At 35.3% G+C, this 16,634-nt stretch overlaps 1 protein-coding gene across 1 annotated transcript in view; it reads left to right on the top strand.

Annotated features, from left to right (window-relative positions):
* Positions 1-16,634, top strand: part of LOC149802789 (transmembrane channel-like protein 7) — a 48,943-nt gene that overhangs the window by 12,943 nt on the left and 19,366 nt on the right. Inside the window, exons 4-10 of the mRNA XM_089952222.1 lie at positions 5,438-5,697; positions 6,234-6,379; positions 10,556-10,709; positions 12,706-12,867; positions 13,692-13,864; positions 14,283-14,400; positions 15,967-16,064. Coding sequence (XP_089808348.1) covers positions 5,438-5,697; positions 6,234-6,379; positions 10,556-10,709; positions 12,706-12,867; positions 13,692-13,864; positions 14,283-14,400; positions 15,967-16,064 — 1,111 coding nt within the window. The remainder of the gene's footprint in view (positions 1-5,437; positions 5,698-6,233; positions 6,380-10,555; positions 10,710-12,705; positions 12,868-13,691; positions 13,865-14,282; positions 14,401-15,966; positions 16,065-16,634) is intronic.

Genomic DNA, 16,634 nt, shown 5'->3' with positions numbered 1-16,634 from the left:
TTACTTTCTACAATTGGGCGTTGACTCTGATAGCATAGGTTTGCATTCGAACGTTAAGGTAATCACACTGAGCCGAATACCCACAACATCTTAAACAAACACCTGCAAGCCAATATAAGCACCTGGGTGTCTTTTTTAAGCAACATATGTTTCCATATGTCAACTGTCTATGTTTCGTCTTTCTTTACGAATTTTACTTCAGCAAAATACTATATTAGAGAGTGGAACCTGATCTGATGTACTTCCGACATGGTGTTTTTAATAATAGACTTTGCGTGGCATCTATATAGTTTCAAACATTAACATGGTGCTGACCCAAGATGGCCATCTTAAAAATCGTCTTCTGAATCGTGTCGTCGCTAATTCTTTTGCAGAGATGGTTCGTTGAACATTGGGTTTTCATTACAATACGTCAATCGTGTCGTCGCTAATTTTTTTGCAGGGATGGTTCGAGGGACATTGGGTTTTCATTACAATAGGTCAATCGTGTCGTTGCTAATTCTTTTGCAGGGATGGTTCAAGGGACATTGGATTTTCATTACAATAGGTCAATCGTGTCGTCGCTAATTCTTTTGCAGGGATGGTTCAAGGGGCATTGAGTTTTCATTACAATAGGTCAATCGTGTCGTTGCTAATTCTTTTGCAGGTATGGTTCGAGGGACATAGGATTTTCATTACAATGTCGCTAATTATCGACACGTGATTGCCACTAAACGACTTCGATATTTACCTGGTCATTATTAAAGATCCAGCTTGTGTCATCTCCCAACATGGCTGCAACAGCCGTAATCGGAAACATTTGGCATGACTTCTTCTTAACTGATACTTTGACGTGAAGTTTTCACTAAAACACTTCCTGCCAAAAATAGTTGGTCCTATATTAAACAGATGCTTACCTAGCCTACAAAACGGTTGTCTTGTTGTCCATTTTGATAGCCTTCTTATAGCTTCTTCTTCTGAATAGAGGATTCTATCCGAGATCGGGATTTTAGTAAAGCTTTTGAACAGTATGTAGTTGATCTTCTTTTTGACAACCTTACAAATCTGGTTAAAGTTACTTCTCTTGAACGACAAATGCCACTTTTCACTAAAATATCTCCTGCAGTATGTAATTGGTCCTGAATACAAATTGCGCACTTCTGACCACCTGTATATGATAGTTATAGTAAATAAGCCTGAAAACCAGACCTGTTTCAGCTGAGGTCAGATCCTATGACAATGACAGCTCTCTCTCTCTCTCTCTCTCTATATATATATATATATATATATATATATATATATATATAAACTCAAAAAGGAATTTTAAAAAGTTGAGAAAAAACTTTGTATTTTGTTGTATTCCAATAAACAAATCGATAGCAAACACTCTATAGTTGATTTTAGAGACAATAGTCTTGTGACAGTCTAGCGACGGCTTGTGTGCACGATAAAATAAACATGTAAGGATTACTTGTCATTAAATCCTGTCTGACTATGGATATCTAAATAATGCTTTGATTGATGCAAGTTCAATAACTTGTTTTTGTTGGAAACAAAGTAGTATCTATGGAGTAACCAATTTATCTTGACAGTGTCTGAGACGAGTTTAATGGTACCCTATCCAAGATGACATGTTCAAAGAGAATGGACGCGATAAACATGTGTGTGCAGCACTTATCTCACTAGTTAATGGAAAACAAATTGCAGACTTACAATAAAGACTACTTATTACATGTCTTGTAAGAAAAGAAACACAACAGTACAATAGTAGTTTGCTTTCTCTCTCTCTCTCTCTCTCTCTCTCTCTCCATTCGCACTACGTGATGCCCTTATATAACCATGTCAAATATTCAAAGTCAGTTCGGGGCAGTATATAAACAATTCCACTACTTAAACAAATTAAAATTAGGCTTATTGGGGCAGGGGTGGGGGCGCTACACCTTCGCTGGGATCTGCATGAAACATATTGTTCCTGACAGCGTTCATTCCCCAGCTGTGCTAGGCTGATCCCAGCATTATAGAGTATTCTGAGTTCATCTCAAAGTAAATATAATATGTATTTTGCTGATCCCATCCTTAGAGCGTATTCTAAGTTCGTCCAAGATTAAGTAGAATATGTGCAGGGTTTATCTCAACATATCTAGATTGATCACTAATTAAGTAGCGTCTGTGCAGGGCTTATCCCTGCATTATCGTGTAATATAGGTGAATCCCCGATGAAGTAGACTGTGCCAGACTGGTCACAGCATGAAGAAATTATACGAATTTCAAATTCCATGTACCCTAACTAAACTAATTTTTATATCACTGTACTATGGTAGGAGTCTACAAAATGACTTTGGTTGATACCAGTCTACAAGATTTGTATAGTCCAGGCTGATCCCAAAGTCTCCAGATAAATCGGGATGGGGGTGGGGGTTTAATAGGATCATTCCTTAGTAAAAGTCATACGTAAAGGTTTTATGAAACAGGCATTGCACTTTTGTTAGTACAGCATATGAGTACTCGATTATACAGAAAGCATTTCGCATGACAGCATTATGAAGACATTAAAACAGGTGTAATCCATGTACAAGAGCTTGCTTCACATTGCATATAGAAAACTAGTGGGTGTCACGACTGGCTTAAGGCAAGTACAAACACAGAAATATAGTTGGATGATGACACTCAAAAACCAGATGTTTACAACTTCGAAAGTCCAGTGACAATAACTGATCACGTGACACTACATTCATACTCAGCAGTGATTTGATCGCAGAATACTGGTACCAATCATTATCAATTCTAGAGGTTCTGATCGTGTACCCTGTAAGCGATCGTAGCATCAAATAGATATCTAGCTAAAATGGCTAAAGAATCTTCTTACACGAGTTATTGTTTAGCTCCTCATTTTCAATAAACATTTTTTTTAAAAAAAACTTTATTCAGATATGTTTTATGACTAGACTCTTCTAACTTAATATTATTGTAATGATGGATTTTTTAAATGGAAAATTTTATTAAAATCAATTATAATTCTTATAATTCAAACGTGTATTATTTTATGGTTCCTAAGTAAGAGCCGCGAAATGTTTAGAATTGCACGTGCATTATGATTTGTGTCCCTATAGTCTAAGTCAGTGAATTTAGTGTTCAATAGTTTTAATAATGATTGCTAGACCAGAAAATTTATTTTCTGCTGACGCTTATCACATAAGTACATGTACGTTATGGAAAGTGCTACTACATCACATTTTTTTGCAACGATGCCGGTAAACCCGTAGAACAGGTATCAGGAAGGTTGCGAACTCCGAAGTTAGACGGAAACAAAAACGTGCGCAGGAAGGCAATCCTAGTTTGGAAGCGAAAATATTAAATTAAATTCGTATAATTTCGTAAAACTCACGTGTTAAACTCCAGAAAAGGAACATTGTAATTTTTCTAACGCTGAAACGTAAGTTAGGCTCATCACTCAAGGTGACGAACTTATATGGAAGCAAGTTATGATTCTTTGCTCTCCAGAATCACATATAAACAAAGCCCAAACAGTGCAAAACTTGGTTATGTCAGACTTTCACGATGAGAGTTCACCTTCCATTACAGTTCGAATACATGACTCACGGTACTAATTCAGTTCCCATAGTAAACCTATGCAAACACCATAATATCAAAAATTCAATAACTTAAACATTTTGAGTGCTCATGATCAAACCTATATTTATCAGTATAGATGAAACCTGGATGTCAGCTTCTGTGTAGAGGAAAGGTATATGAGCCGCGGCATTTTCTGGACCTGCATGTGTTTGAAACATGTGCTTTCAATTCCGCACCAACGAGTCAGGTGCTAATTTTAGTAATGAGTGTTCCAAACTCAAAACTGTTAAAGGACTGAAATTCGATCAATAAGACAATGTCTCTATTTTTTTCGCTTACAACTAGGATAAGCTCTCAAAAGATTCTTTTTCCTAAAACATAACTTACATTATTAGCGAATCCTGGTCAGCCAGACCCATGTATACTTTATTGTATGTTTACCCATTTCCAGGCTGGTTCCCAGTTGTCCATACCATTAGTACAGTGTGTCCTACAGTACCGCTCTCTGCATCACCAGAGATGGAAAATAACAATGTCACCGCAAGGAGTGATGCCTCCGTAAAGAGGCTAGAATGCTATGTCATCTTGTTATCGATCTGAGATTTCCCGCCAATAAAAGTGGCATGATGAAGAGATATTTTGCCATAAAAAATCATCCACTAATAATGTGTTGAAATTACCAGATACAAAAATTCAAATCAAGCTATGAGGAAAATCTCTTCATAACATGATCAGAATAGCCAACTCCCTTAGGAGAGAGAATGTGTGTGTGTGTGTGTGTGTGAGAGAGAGAGAGAGAGAGAGAGAGAAAGAGAGGAGAGAAGACGAAGAAGAACAAGATGCTGCTGCTGCTGATGATGATGATGATGATGACAATGATGATGAATTAAAACCCCACTCTTTTAACACATAGTTCTATACTGATAAACAACAAAATGTCAACAGTTATTAGTAAGTTAAAGATCACTCTTAAATTTTTGCTGTGTGTAAATACATTTAATGAAGGTCATGATGTCGTGTATAAGAAAATAATTGTCATTATCTGAATTAGCGCATATAAGAAATATTATTGCTACCAATCGAATATATCGGATTTCTTAGGAATTTCTTTGAGGATTTCAATTATTCAGAAATTAGAAAAAACGAGCGGATTGAAAAGCACGGATTAATCGTTAGTTCCTATATATTCTTTTTGTCATTGACTCCTTTTTTCATATGACGTGGTCCTTCCGCCTGTACCAGAGAGGTTATTTTCAAATTTTGTATCTCCATAATTTCAAGTGTGAGCATTAATACCAATGTGATGGCGCATGTAAAGAAACACTATTTGTTCTTTTTAAATCGCAGATAACGCTTATTCGAATTCAATATATGCTCGAAACCGTAACGAAGGTGAGTTAAGATCAGAAATGAAGTTTGTTTACAGGATCCTTTTGAAAGAAACGCATGTTCTGTGTATTTTATTATTCTGAGGGATTTAGACTGCATGTAGAGGCATCAAATTAAAACAAAATCTAGGAGAATACCGTACACGTAAAGTATTTGCTAAGATTTACCATAGATGTATTTAAATTCCGTTTGGTACTGTTTTGTTTTCCATTTGTAAGGCTCGGTTTATGTAAAGTCATGTGCTGTTTCGTGACGCTTTTGACCATTCGTGAGTGTGCTATCGCTTCTGAATCAACCAAAACATGGCATTTAGCGTCAGCGTCCCGTTCTTAAGTGTTTGATTATCGTATCGTTTACCGTGTTGAATGATGACTGCATTTGCAATGTTTCTTCAAAGCTGGAAATCAACTGCACGTCATCATTATTAGTGAGTTCGATTGGTAAAATAGTTTTTTTTAGGGGTAAATATAATTTGCATGGCATTTATCTATTTCAGGTCACCATGGAACTGGTGTCGTGTCCTATTTTGTGTTCCTGAAATGGATGCTTTTCCTTGACATCTTTCTCTTCATCCTTCTGTTTTTCACCATTGTTTTCTTCCAAGTCACCTTCAACGTCAATGATTACGATGAGCACGTCAAGGGGAAGGACAGTTTCCTGTTCACTACGACTCTGGCCGACACGTGCACTGCTTCGTACAAAGTCAACGTTTCCTCAGATGGTCTGCAGGTGATACTGGACTTCATACAAGGCACGGTATGTTGAATGACGTCCTCATCTTACTTACTCGAAATCTATGCGTACCGTCCATTTAGATGTAGTTTTCACTTTTAAGATGATAACAGTATTTTATGTTAGTAGGTAAAAAGAAAATGCGTGATTAGTGAAGCAATGGCAAAGTTTTGTTTCAGTATCACTTAAAGCGAAAATTACTTAATTGAGTGATGTTACATTTTGTGAAGACCTGGTCATATTGAAGGTTTTAATCACTGGAAGCAAAATTAGATATTTCTTTTTAAAAATTGTTGTTTTGCTTAAACAAAGTAGTGGTTACTTAATATAATTTCACTTCATTCGGTTTGATTGAAATCTAATGATTCTTTTCAGTTTTGGTAGAGCAAATTTTCCTAAGTCTTTGCGGAGTAATCTGAGAAATGTAACAAATAATTTATATCGTGCTTTCAAATATATCTCTTGAATAGGACTAATTAAACAAATTTTATTTAGTCTTTTCTTCCTTTGCAGTTAAAATAAGAAAATAAAACTCTAGTCTTTAATGTGATTTTTTGCAGGGATGGATGGAGAGAACGGCGATGTTTTATGGTTACTATAGCAACGCTGAAGTAAAATTGTCAACATCAGAGTACAACATACCACTTGCTTATTTCCTGGTTACTTGCTTTGCCCTCCTTGTGAGTTTACTCCTCATGGCTCGAAAGTAAGTGTATGTTTCAATAAAATAATTACCATTTAAAAAAGGCATGTGCAACTTCCTCCAGTATAAGCGATTTGTATATAAAGACAAAGACACATCGTATGAAGTAAATAAGCTGATAAAACCATTTCGAGGGCTCGATCTGGATTGCGGACTGTATGTTGTACATTCCTGATGTAGTGTATCTGTATGTGTGCTTAAGACTCATTTCGTCTGCAAAGAACTTTCCTTCAGTCTATGATGCCGAAAGAAACTCGTGGAAATCAATATTGCTGATTACAGAGTGATCTCCGAACATTTATAAGAGCTCGGAAAACAATCAGATAAGCTTGTTACATGAAGAATAAACATTTAAGGGATTACTTTTGGCAGCAGTGGGTCTTCAAATGTAATCATTGCTTTATGAGCTTTGGCGGTGGTGGTGGCATTATTTATGAATATTCATTGGCTGGTCATAGTAAATGACTGCATAATTATTATCGAGTTTGGGGCTGTATACATCCACAAAATACATGTATACAAGTAAAGCAGCCACATGGATGGCATGAAACAGCCATGGATGCCTTATAGGTAGTCATTTATGAAGCTACCAGTAAGGGTAGTGATTGCTTAGTGGCATCCACGTGGCTGCTTTGTTTAATCCTTATTGCTTAATGTGGTATATACATGGTTGATTGTTTATTCCACATGGCTGTACTAGACATACACGCGCGTGGTTACTTTGGGTGAATCCATATGACTATTTTATGGCATTCGCATAGCTTGGCTGCTTCAGGGCAACTTCAGTTCTGTTGCATGGCAACCACAATGATGCTTGTGGGTTCACATACCTGTTTCATGTCATCAACATCGTTGTACCATGTGTACCCCATATATGCCTCATGATATCCACATGACAGCGTTGTATCATACAGTTATGACTCCCCTGCTGACATCTACCCTCTTCCTTATCCTTAATTTCCGTCGTAATTACAACCACATCTTCCTGTCGTAATATATGCAGGTTCCATCTAAACTCCTCATCTATGCAATTTGTATTTTTTCTGCTATGTAAGATGCAAATCATTTAAGAACATGAAATTCCCTTTTTAATGTATCATATTTCATTTAAAAGGGACGGGGGAAACTGCCGGATGATATCCTGGCCCTGCTATGCATATGATGGGTCAATATAGCGTGACCCGAGTACCTTTATCACTAATGTTTCTTTCTACATAGTGATTTTGAAGGACCTTAAGGGTTCGACCCAAATTTGACATGATGCCTTGCATTAGAAAGATCTAAAGTTGAATTGTCACTATTTCTCGCCTTAAGTTCACGGAGTTATGGCCCTTATTTGACACGAACTACGCCCCTTCCTTGCTCAATGTCTTTTCAATTCTATAACATTTTGAGGACTTTCTGGATTCAAACGAAGATTAGGTAGGAGGCCTACGTTTAGTTCAATTTTCACCACTGCAAAATAAATAACGGAGTTCTAAAACCTATTTGACCTGGACCTTTGCGGTTTAATTATATCTGCATTTTCTTTCCGCTAAATATCTTTTGAAGGGCTTTTGCGGCCTGAGTAATAGAAAACTTTACACAAAAAAAACTGGGTCAATTTTCATTTTAATTTTTGCATACAAAATATGACCTCCCTTGTGTTTTTTTTTTCCCACCACAGCAGTGATAGGGCATATCAGTCTACCCATGTCTGTGCGTTCGTCCATCCTTTACACCTTTATTAGATTTTATGTTTAGGTCATTTCAGGCATTGTGCGTCTTTGTTCTGTCAACATATTTCAAGTTAACTAACAGCTTTGTCCTTCTTGTTGCATCATTTTGGCTAATTTGGCGGTAACAAACGTGTTGTATTGATACATTTAGAGAAAACAAAACTTCACTCAATACGGTAAGCGAAAAACGTTTCCATTGCGCATGCCACATGAAACTGTACCACGTATTTTTTAAAAACTTGTCCTGCTGCAATATTACACATCCAAAATAAGGTGATAGCTTTATATACTGATGCTTCTAGTAAAACATCACATGAGAAAACCTTGTTGAGTACTATTTGGTTACTGCGGTACGTATTTCAAGTGTAGTGAGAAAAGTTCAAATGTGAAAATACTCAAATGTATACGATTATACATGACATTTCTAACAGAACTGTGTAATAACATCACTGGAAAAGGTTAAAAAATAATTGTCAGTTTACTGATAATCAGTGCACTGTCTTTATAATATTAACTGGAACTTGGTGCAATAGTCATTGTCCATTTCTTACATGGGTTAAACTTGCTGACCATTTATCGTCTTTTATTAGATTTTTTATTCGTCTTTTAGCAGCCACGTGGGTTGTGGCTCTTTATATTATTTTAAGTACAAGAGTACTTCCTTGTTAGGCTGTCTATCTCTACAATACACGGAAACATATGCTGTAATAATTGAATAATGTAACCGTAAATTGAATAGAGTAGCCTATAGTTATAAAAAGGGCTCATCTCCCAGAGTGTAAAACAGCCGGATTCTTTCCAGCTTTCGTCGCTGAATGCGAACTGCTGTGTAAACCCCTTTGTTCAATCATTGTTCAGAGCGTTAAAGATTGCAAAATACTGTAATATCAGATTTTAAAGTATAATTGTGGATTTGTTTAGTTTGAGAATAAAATGTTCAAAGAAAGACCATTCGGACGAATGGTCCTTTTAAATTGCACAGTACTTTTATATTTATATTTGTACCCATTTTCTAAAAATAATTCCTATGGGTTAGTCAATTTTTTCTTTGGATATAAAACAATAAGGAAATCAGTTACATTGTACAGGTCATCCCTGACAAGTAGAAATGGCCAACGAATTACTCTTTCGCTCCGGTTTTCTCCATACAATGAAGGACCATTATATTTGTCAGCGAAAATCACAAGACCTGTGGGCAAAACACTTTTCAGAGGGCTTTGCCAAACCCAGCATGATTGTTCAGCGTGTGTTGCAAACAATAACACACCGATAATGGACAAAAATATTATAGGCAAAAGGCTTTTAAAGACGGCTGAGTCCAACCAGTCCAGTAAATGATCGCGTATTTCAGACACACGTCATTGAGAATACAATTATCAGTGAAGTTCATATGTAATTCCAGGCAGTATCCAGACGGTGAATCTTATATGGTGAATCTTATATGGTGAATCTTATATGTTTCTTTAAACAGATATTCCATTTCCAAATTAACAATGTCAATTCGCTTAAATGTAGAATCTTGGATTTTATGGAAGCCGTGCTAAAAAGAGAATGACTACGAGTAATATGGTCACATGACGCCTAAATGTGTAGTCTGAGACACTTCCAGCGTGTAGACCTTAAGCTGGTTTCACGTTTATTTATATTTTAAACGAAAACTGTTTACTGCATGGCAGCATTGTAATGCACGGTAATATGTTTTCAAAGGAGTAAAGCAGTTTTGATCGGCAATATTTAGAAAAATAGATGAAGTCATTTGTGCTGGGCATTCAGTGTGTTACCAAATAAATGTTTACGTTGTAATGCTCTCTCTCTCTCTCTCTCATATAGTAGGTAGACATATACGGCAGTCATAATTCCTCTGGCAAAATATGTCAGATAGTTTATGATTATTAAATAAACGAGACCCTAGTGCGTATTGTGTTAAGATAAAAAAGTAAATTCAGGTTGTAATGATCTACGTTTCCTTCCAGCTAAACTGGCAATATTAAATTTTTGGACTATACTTACTCCCACCCCACCCTCCTCTCTCTCTCTCTCTCTCTCTCTCTCTCTCTCTCTCTCTATATATATATATATATATATATATATATATATATATATATATATATATATATATATATATATATGTATGTATAGGCTAGCAGGAAAAACATCAACCGAGTTTTATATTGGCTCATTCTTTGCACAGGCCTTCAAATTTGAACCCATTTATAAGGGGGAAAGAATATAAGAATGTTTTATTTGGTTTGAATTTATGTTTCATGCATTATTTTACTCGAGTGACCAATTCTAATCTTGTATTTACCGAAGGTAGTAAAAGATACCCACATTCCAGGAACTAAGGTTTATTTGTCTGTATCTTAATTTAACCCTTACGTTTGCAATTAATTTTGTTCTCTCTCAGAATAAAAACCGTAAACTTTTATCCCTCCAAATATGCTATTTTTTATTTTTCCAGCACGGCTAAAAGTTTTAGAGAATCTGTGATAGATCAGGAGAACAAAAAGCATAGGGCAAACTTTTGCTACAGCGTGTTCTCAGTCTGGGATTACAGTATTAACGAAACGGAGGCTGTTATTCTGAAACAGAAAAATATCAACAGTGCTCTAGCGGTATGTATATATAGATCTTTCTTTTCATTGTCGATTCTGTTCTCTAACCTAACACAGACATCGATTCGCGCGGTGAAATACATTTTATAGACCCCTTGCATTGACATTAGGCAAACGCAATGAGATAATCAAGAACTCAAGAACAACATCATAATACCATAACATGCTTAGGTTTCATTGCGTACGTCTAAGTCATTCAGCTGAAATATTTTGCATTTTACTGAATGAACTATACTATCGTATTTCTTACAATATCACATTTGCACGAATTTTGTCTGAGCTGTATTATATTGGAAGTATTAAATTTGTGTCAAAACTTCACACAAAGCAAGCACTCGTGTGATATACGTTATTGTACATACCTGAACATCATTTCCATATTCAGAAATATAGCTCAAGTTTTTTTTTCTTCTAATAGTGAAACATGAGTTATGTTTCCAAAATAGAATTTCAAAGGTACTCTTTCAAACAGATATTGATGCAAATGAGAGAACATGAGACTTTTTCATTATTTTATATCGTTTCTTTATTGACTATATTGATTCATTCCAATCTATTTAGCATGGTATTGCTATCTTTTTAAATGTTACCTTCTGCCTTTTGTGTAATTTTAATTGCTTTTATTGCTGATACTTATCACATTGTTGACTGCGTCGCAAATAACCATGAAATTTGAAAAATTGCATTCATGTAAAATACATGTAAATCTTTTTGCTTTCGTTTTAAGTAGCAAAGGCTCATACAAATTACAATACTAAATTAAGTTAAAATTCGGAAGAAAATATCGTGTATTATTCAGTATACCAATATTTGAAGATGTAAATTTTAATGAAAACTACAGTTATACCTTTATTGAATTGTTATATAAATTTGATTTAATTATACCTGATTTAAGTGTTTTTAAGTTTAAATTTTTTTTTTTTAAATTTCATTATATGTCAAAATAATGTAGTTCTGTTTGCGGAACTCATACTTTTTCCAGAAAATAATGTGACGTTGAATGTTCGTTTTAGTAAACACCAGGTGTTGACCTGGATCCTGACCTTGATTCAAAGTTAGTAGTAGCCACGTAAATAAGTTCTATTTTTATTTTAAAATGATTGGTTGTTGTCAAGGTCATGATGAGACTACGTGATTATGAAGTAAACACTTTTTTAAAAATTCTATTTCTTAGAGTAAAATGATTGTTTTTTGTCAGGGTCATGTTTGGCGTACGTGATATAAACAGGATCACGTGCTCCCACCCCCCTTTTGATTTCGGAAATTTTGGAAACTGCGTTTTAGCATACGATATAATCTTTGTTTTGGAGAAATATTCTCATTTGGGTTATTTTCTTTACACTGGAAAGTATCTATTGCGTCGTTTGGAGTTATTTCAAATTATTTGGATTCAAAAGGATTATTCCTTTTGCGGAAAATACGTGTGCTCATATGAAATTCTTGAACAAAGACAGCTCTTATAAAACTTTATTCGGATTTCCAAAACTGGAGTGATATTTCTTGTTTCTACAAGGAACTGTAGACTTCAACACACTACAGATTACAGCATACGTCATCGTCTTCCATCTTGGATTCTTCGTCGGGACTTGAACTTGAAATCTTTAGAACATTTTATTATTAGGACTTCTAAAATTTTATTCGTGGTTTATTCTTGGATTATTTTTGGATTTGATTCTTAAAACCGTAAGTTCATATTTTTTCATTTTTACATTATTTTTCCAGGGAAACAAATTATTATATTTTTAAAAGCTTGTTGTTTTCACTCTTTCTTGTGTTTCTGTTTATTCGAGGGTAAACACGCAACATAAGAGAATAACCATTCATATTATCCTCTTGAAGTGGTCAAAACAAACATGTGGTCACCTTATTCGTATAGGTACATTTTACATTAATTTTTGTTAAATGGACATATCGCCCTCGACTTTTTGCTCAGGTGGTTCATGTAAGAAGGTAATTGCTTGCACAGATTTGATTGGCTTACAATTTTGTTTCCCAGGCGGACTTGAGTGAACAACGCTACGATCGTGAAATTACTCAACGAACGTGTGCAGATAAATGTGGAATATACACTATTCGATTCTTTGTAAACTTACTGATTATCTGCATGTTGGGAGGTGCTGGAGCCGCCATCTATTACGCTCAGGATTTTTCGTCCGGTGTAAGTAAACTTAATTTCATCTTTCGTGTGAATTCTCGTTTGTTTCTTTCATTATGCATGTTTCCTTACTCATGCTTATGTTGATCTCCACAGGAAAGCCTCACAGAAGCTTACAATGTTAGCAGGCTTTACTTGGTGAATCCTGCAACATGAAAGACTGTATTAATCTCCTTCATCACAAATTTATAAAAATGTACAGAACATATTTAATAATATAAAATATTCAGGGGAATGGGGGTAGGTCATGCTTTCTTGTCACATGCTGCCCAGTTGGGTTTATTATTTTAAGCCAAAAGTATCCAAAGTACATTAGTCGGTCTCTTTTGCAGTAATTTCCAGGTACATGCAAGCGAATGAGGCTACATCTTTGAAGCGCTGATTTTAGACCTATTCTAAATAATTGGATAGAATGCACAAACAAGAAGTCATATCCACCCATCATACTGAGAAAAATTGCTGATATAGGTCAAGTGTGTCGGTATCTATTTACCTGCATATAAAAGTTTGTGTGAAGTTGGTACATATTGCATGATTTGGTAATTTTCGGAGACTATGCAACACATCGTTATCAAAGGTATAACAGGATTCACTCTCTCCACTCCGAGTTTCAGAGAATTTATAAACAAAATGCATCAGTTGCACAATATTTTTTCTCCTTCACATAAAACCGTATACCTCATCTCTAATAAATAAAAATACCATTATGATTTCATAATTAAAGATATACGTGAACTGTATTTCTTGTGAGTAGCTGTGGCAATATTGAACTTCAATGACAAAGGTACTGTAATAATATTATATGTCTCCATCTGTTTTTTTTCCAGTTCACAAACAGCTCCAATATCAACAACTACCACAGCCTTGTTAAACTGCTAATACAGTTTCTACCGTCCCTCGTCATCACGTTGCTTAATGCAGTCTATCCAATCATCTTCAACCTTTTAGTGATTCTGGAAAATTACCGACCAGCCTTTGTTATCAAGATTTCGCTCATCAGGTACGTTTCAAAATATGCCGGAAAAATGAAAACCAGTTGCAACAAAGAAGATGTGCTGTTTTATCATCAACTTGTGCAACTTGACACTATAACGTCTGTGAAATTTACATTTTAAAGCAAATTATTTATCAGGTTATGATAAAAGCTTGATTTTAAAATGGACACACGTTTTATAGTTTTGAAATCTGAAACCATCCAAAGTTCCCGTAAAAGTTTTTCTGCATGAAGTATATTATTGAGAGAGAGAGAGAGAGAGAGAGAGAGAAAGAGAGAGAGAGAGAGAGAGAGAGAGAGAGATTCTACTAATGAAGATATATTTAAAAATGCTCCGATTTCAAAGTAAAAAAAAATGCAGTATAAAGTAAGATATACTTATTATAGTTTTACAAATATATTAACCTCTTCAATTTTTTTGTAGGATGGTATTTTTAAAGCTAGCGTCCCTGGCCATGCTGATGACCTCTCTGTACGTACAGATAACCTGCAGTGATCAAAACAGCTGCCGTGTGGGACAAAACAAATGCCCAGCTATTCAGGTACTGTTGTCGACCTGCCCTGTTGCAGAATGCATTATGGGCCAGTATTGTTTTGGGGTGGTTTTTGTCGCATTTTTTTGACCCATTCTATTCAAAGTAAAAATGAAACCCTCGTGATCGTTCAGTACCGTCAATACGCGCGTGCTTGCAAAAGTGCATAATGACGACCAACTCTCGTATGATTTAAGATACATACTGATACCTTGAGAAAAGTGTCTGCAGATGTACACATAACCAAATATACGGGTAGAGCAGTGGAGGGCTATTCCAATACCACCTATATTGATGGATCAGTGGAGGGCTATTCCAATACCACCTATATGGGTTTGAGCAATGGAGGCTATTCGAATACCACCTATACGGGTGGAGCAGTGGAGGGCTATTCTAATACTACCGATATGGGCGGAGCACTAGAAGGCTATTCCATTACCACCGATATAGGCGAATCAGTGGAGGTGCTATCCGGTTTGATTGCAAATGAGGAGAACCAGTAACCGAGACAAACATAGATACATGATGCTTTCCTGCAATTTTTATATTTTTACTTGAATTTAAAATGCACACACACACGTTATTCACTTTTTTTACTGAAACCAACTTTTGTTATTGATGTCTGAAAATTCTATAACAATGACGTCAAGTTTATGTGTGATGATACAATTTGAAACTGGTCATTAGTGATATGATTCAGAACTCGTCAGATACGTGTCCAGCTAAGAATGTTAAATAGGGACGAAACTCTGAGAACAGACAACCAATTATTTAATTGGGTGTATGTGTAATACGTGTGAATCGTCATCAATATGAATCATGACGGTACAAAACTTTATAAAGAGAAAATCATGATTACATTCAGATTTTCCGAAATGGATATTCATATACGTTTTAAGTTAGAAATTGTCTTTCCACTAGACCTTTCATTTATAAATTTGACTAAAAACAATAAATTTTCGTTTTGATGCTTGTTATTAATACTCTAGCGATATCTTTTTAAATTATGCACTAATATTCAAATGACCCTGTTCAGATGATGCATTTGGCGTTCATATTGGATTTTAAGTCCTAGATTTTATTTTTGGCTATATCGGTTGTATGACCATTGAAATTAAGTAGGTAAGATATTCTAGTAAAATATGACACCTATTTTATGTTGTAACGTCATCGTTATTGTTATTGAAAGTTCCCGAATGAGGTCAGCAGCAGCTGTATCTGTGGTATGTTGGCAGATTCGCCGTTGCGTTTATTAGGTGTTTGGAAGTTGAAATAAAATTTATTAAATCTGACGATACTGTTACAAAATATACATACATAAATAAAACGCAAATCAGGCTTTTTGTTAGAATCTATATTATTAATAATTTATAAGTTGATTTTACTTCAGTTTCGGCTTGTTCAAAATTGTCAAGTTTGGTGGATGCATATAGGAGAAACTGCCGGCTTGCCCATTGTCAAGGTAAAATGGGCAAAATATCGTCTGCTATTGACCTAATCGGGAAGCATCTACTTTTATTATTATTATTATTATTATTATTATTATTATTATTATTATTGTTATTATTATTGTAGTGCTGGGAGACCTTTGTTGGTCAGGCTATATACAAGCTAATTGTGGTGAATTTCCTCGTCGAGATCGTGTTCACCCTTCTGGTTGAGCTGCCTAGAAAGTAAGTTCCCTAATTCTCACACGATAAGCTTATATTTGAGGATAAACACAACCTATTCTTTAGGAAAGTTACAAAATAGTTCCAACTGACACCCCACCCCCTCTTCAATGTGAAAGAAATAATGCACAGGTGCTCGACGCGAGCTTGATGTTAAGAAAGAAAAAAAAACAATAATATTATGATAGAGAAGGTCCTATGTCAGAACGGGTCATGGGGGTAATCTAAGGTATTATTGCCACTCTGTATGATTTTTTTCCTTTAGACGATTGTTTTTTTTTTCTCCTTCTTAAAATCAAGCTCGCGTCGAGCACCTGTGAAATAATGTATTAAGAATAACGTGTCGTTTGAAATTTGTGCTAGATACACATTGATGAACACACACCAAAATTATGATTCTACATGATTTACTGTGTTTATTTAATTTTATATCGACTCTTACAACAGCATTTTTCCTAATATTTGTACGGCGTGCACATATTGCAAATAAAGCAAGAAAATCAATTCTTAAGAGTCCAGAAGTGTAGTAGCTCACTGGTTAGCATGCTGTACTTGCAACCAGAAGAGTGAGGA

Source organism: Sinohyriopsis cumingii, chromosome 3 (genome assembly GCF_028554795.1).
Source record: "Sinohyriopsis cumingii isolate HCF-2022 chromosome 3, ASM2855479v2, whole genome shotgun sequence".
NCBI classification, from domain to species: Eukaryota; Metazoa; Mollusca; class Bivalvia; order Unionida; family Unionidae; genus Sinohyriopsis; species Sinohyriopsis cumingii.
This window is presented reverse-complemented; position numbering and strand designations above follow the sequence as displayed.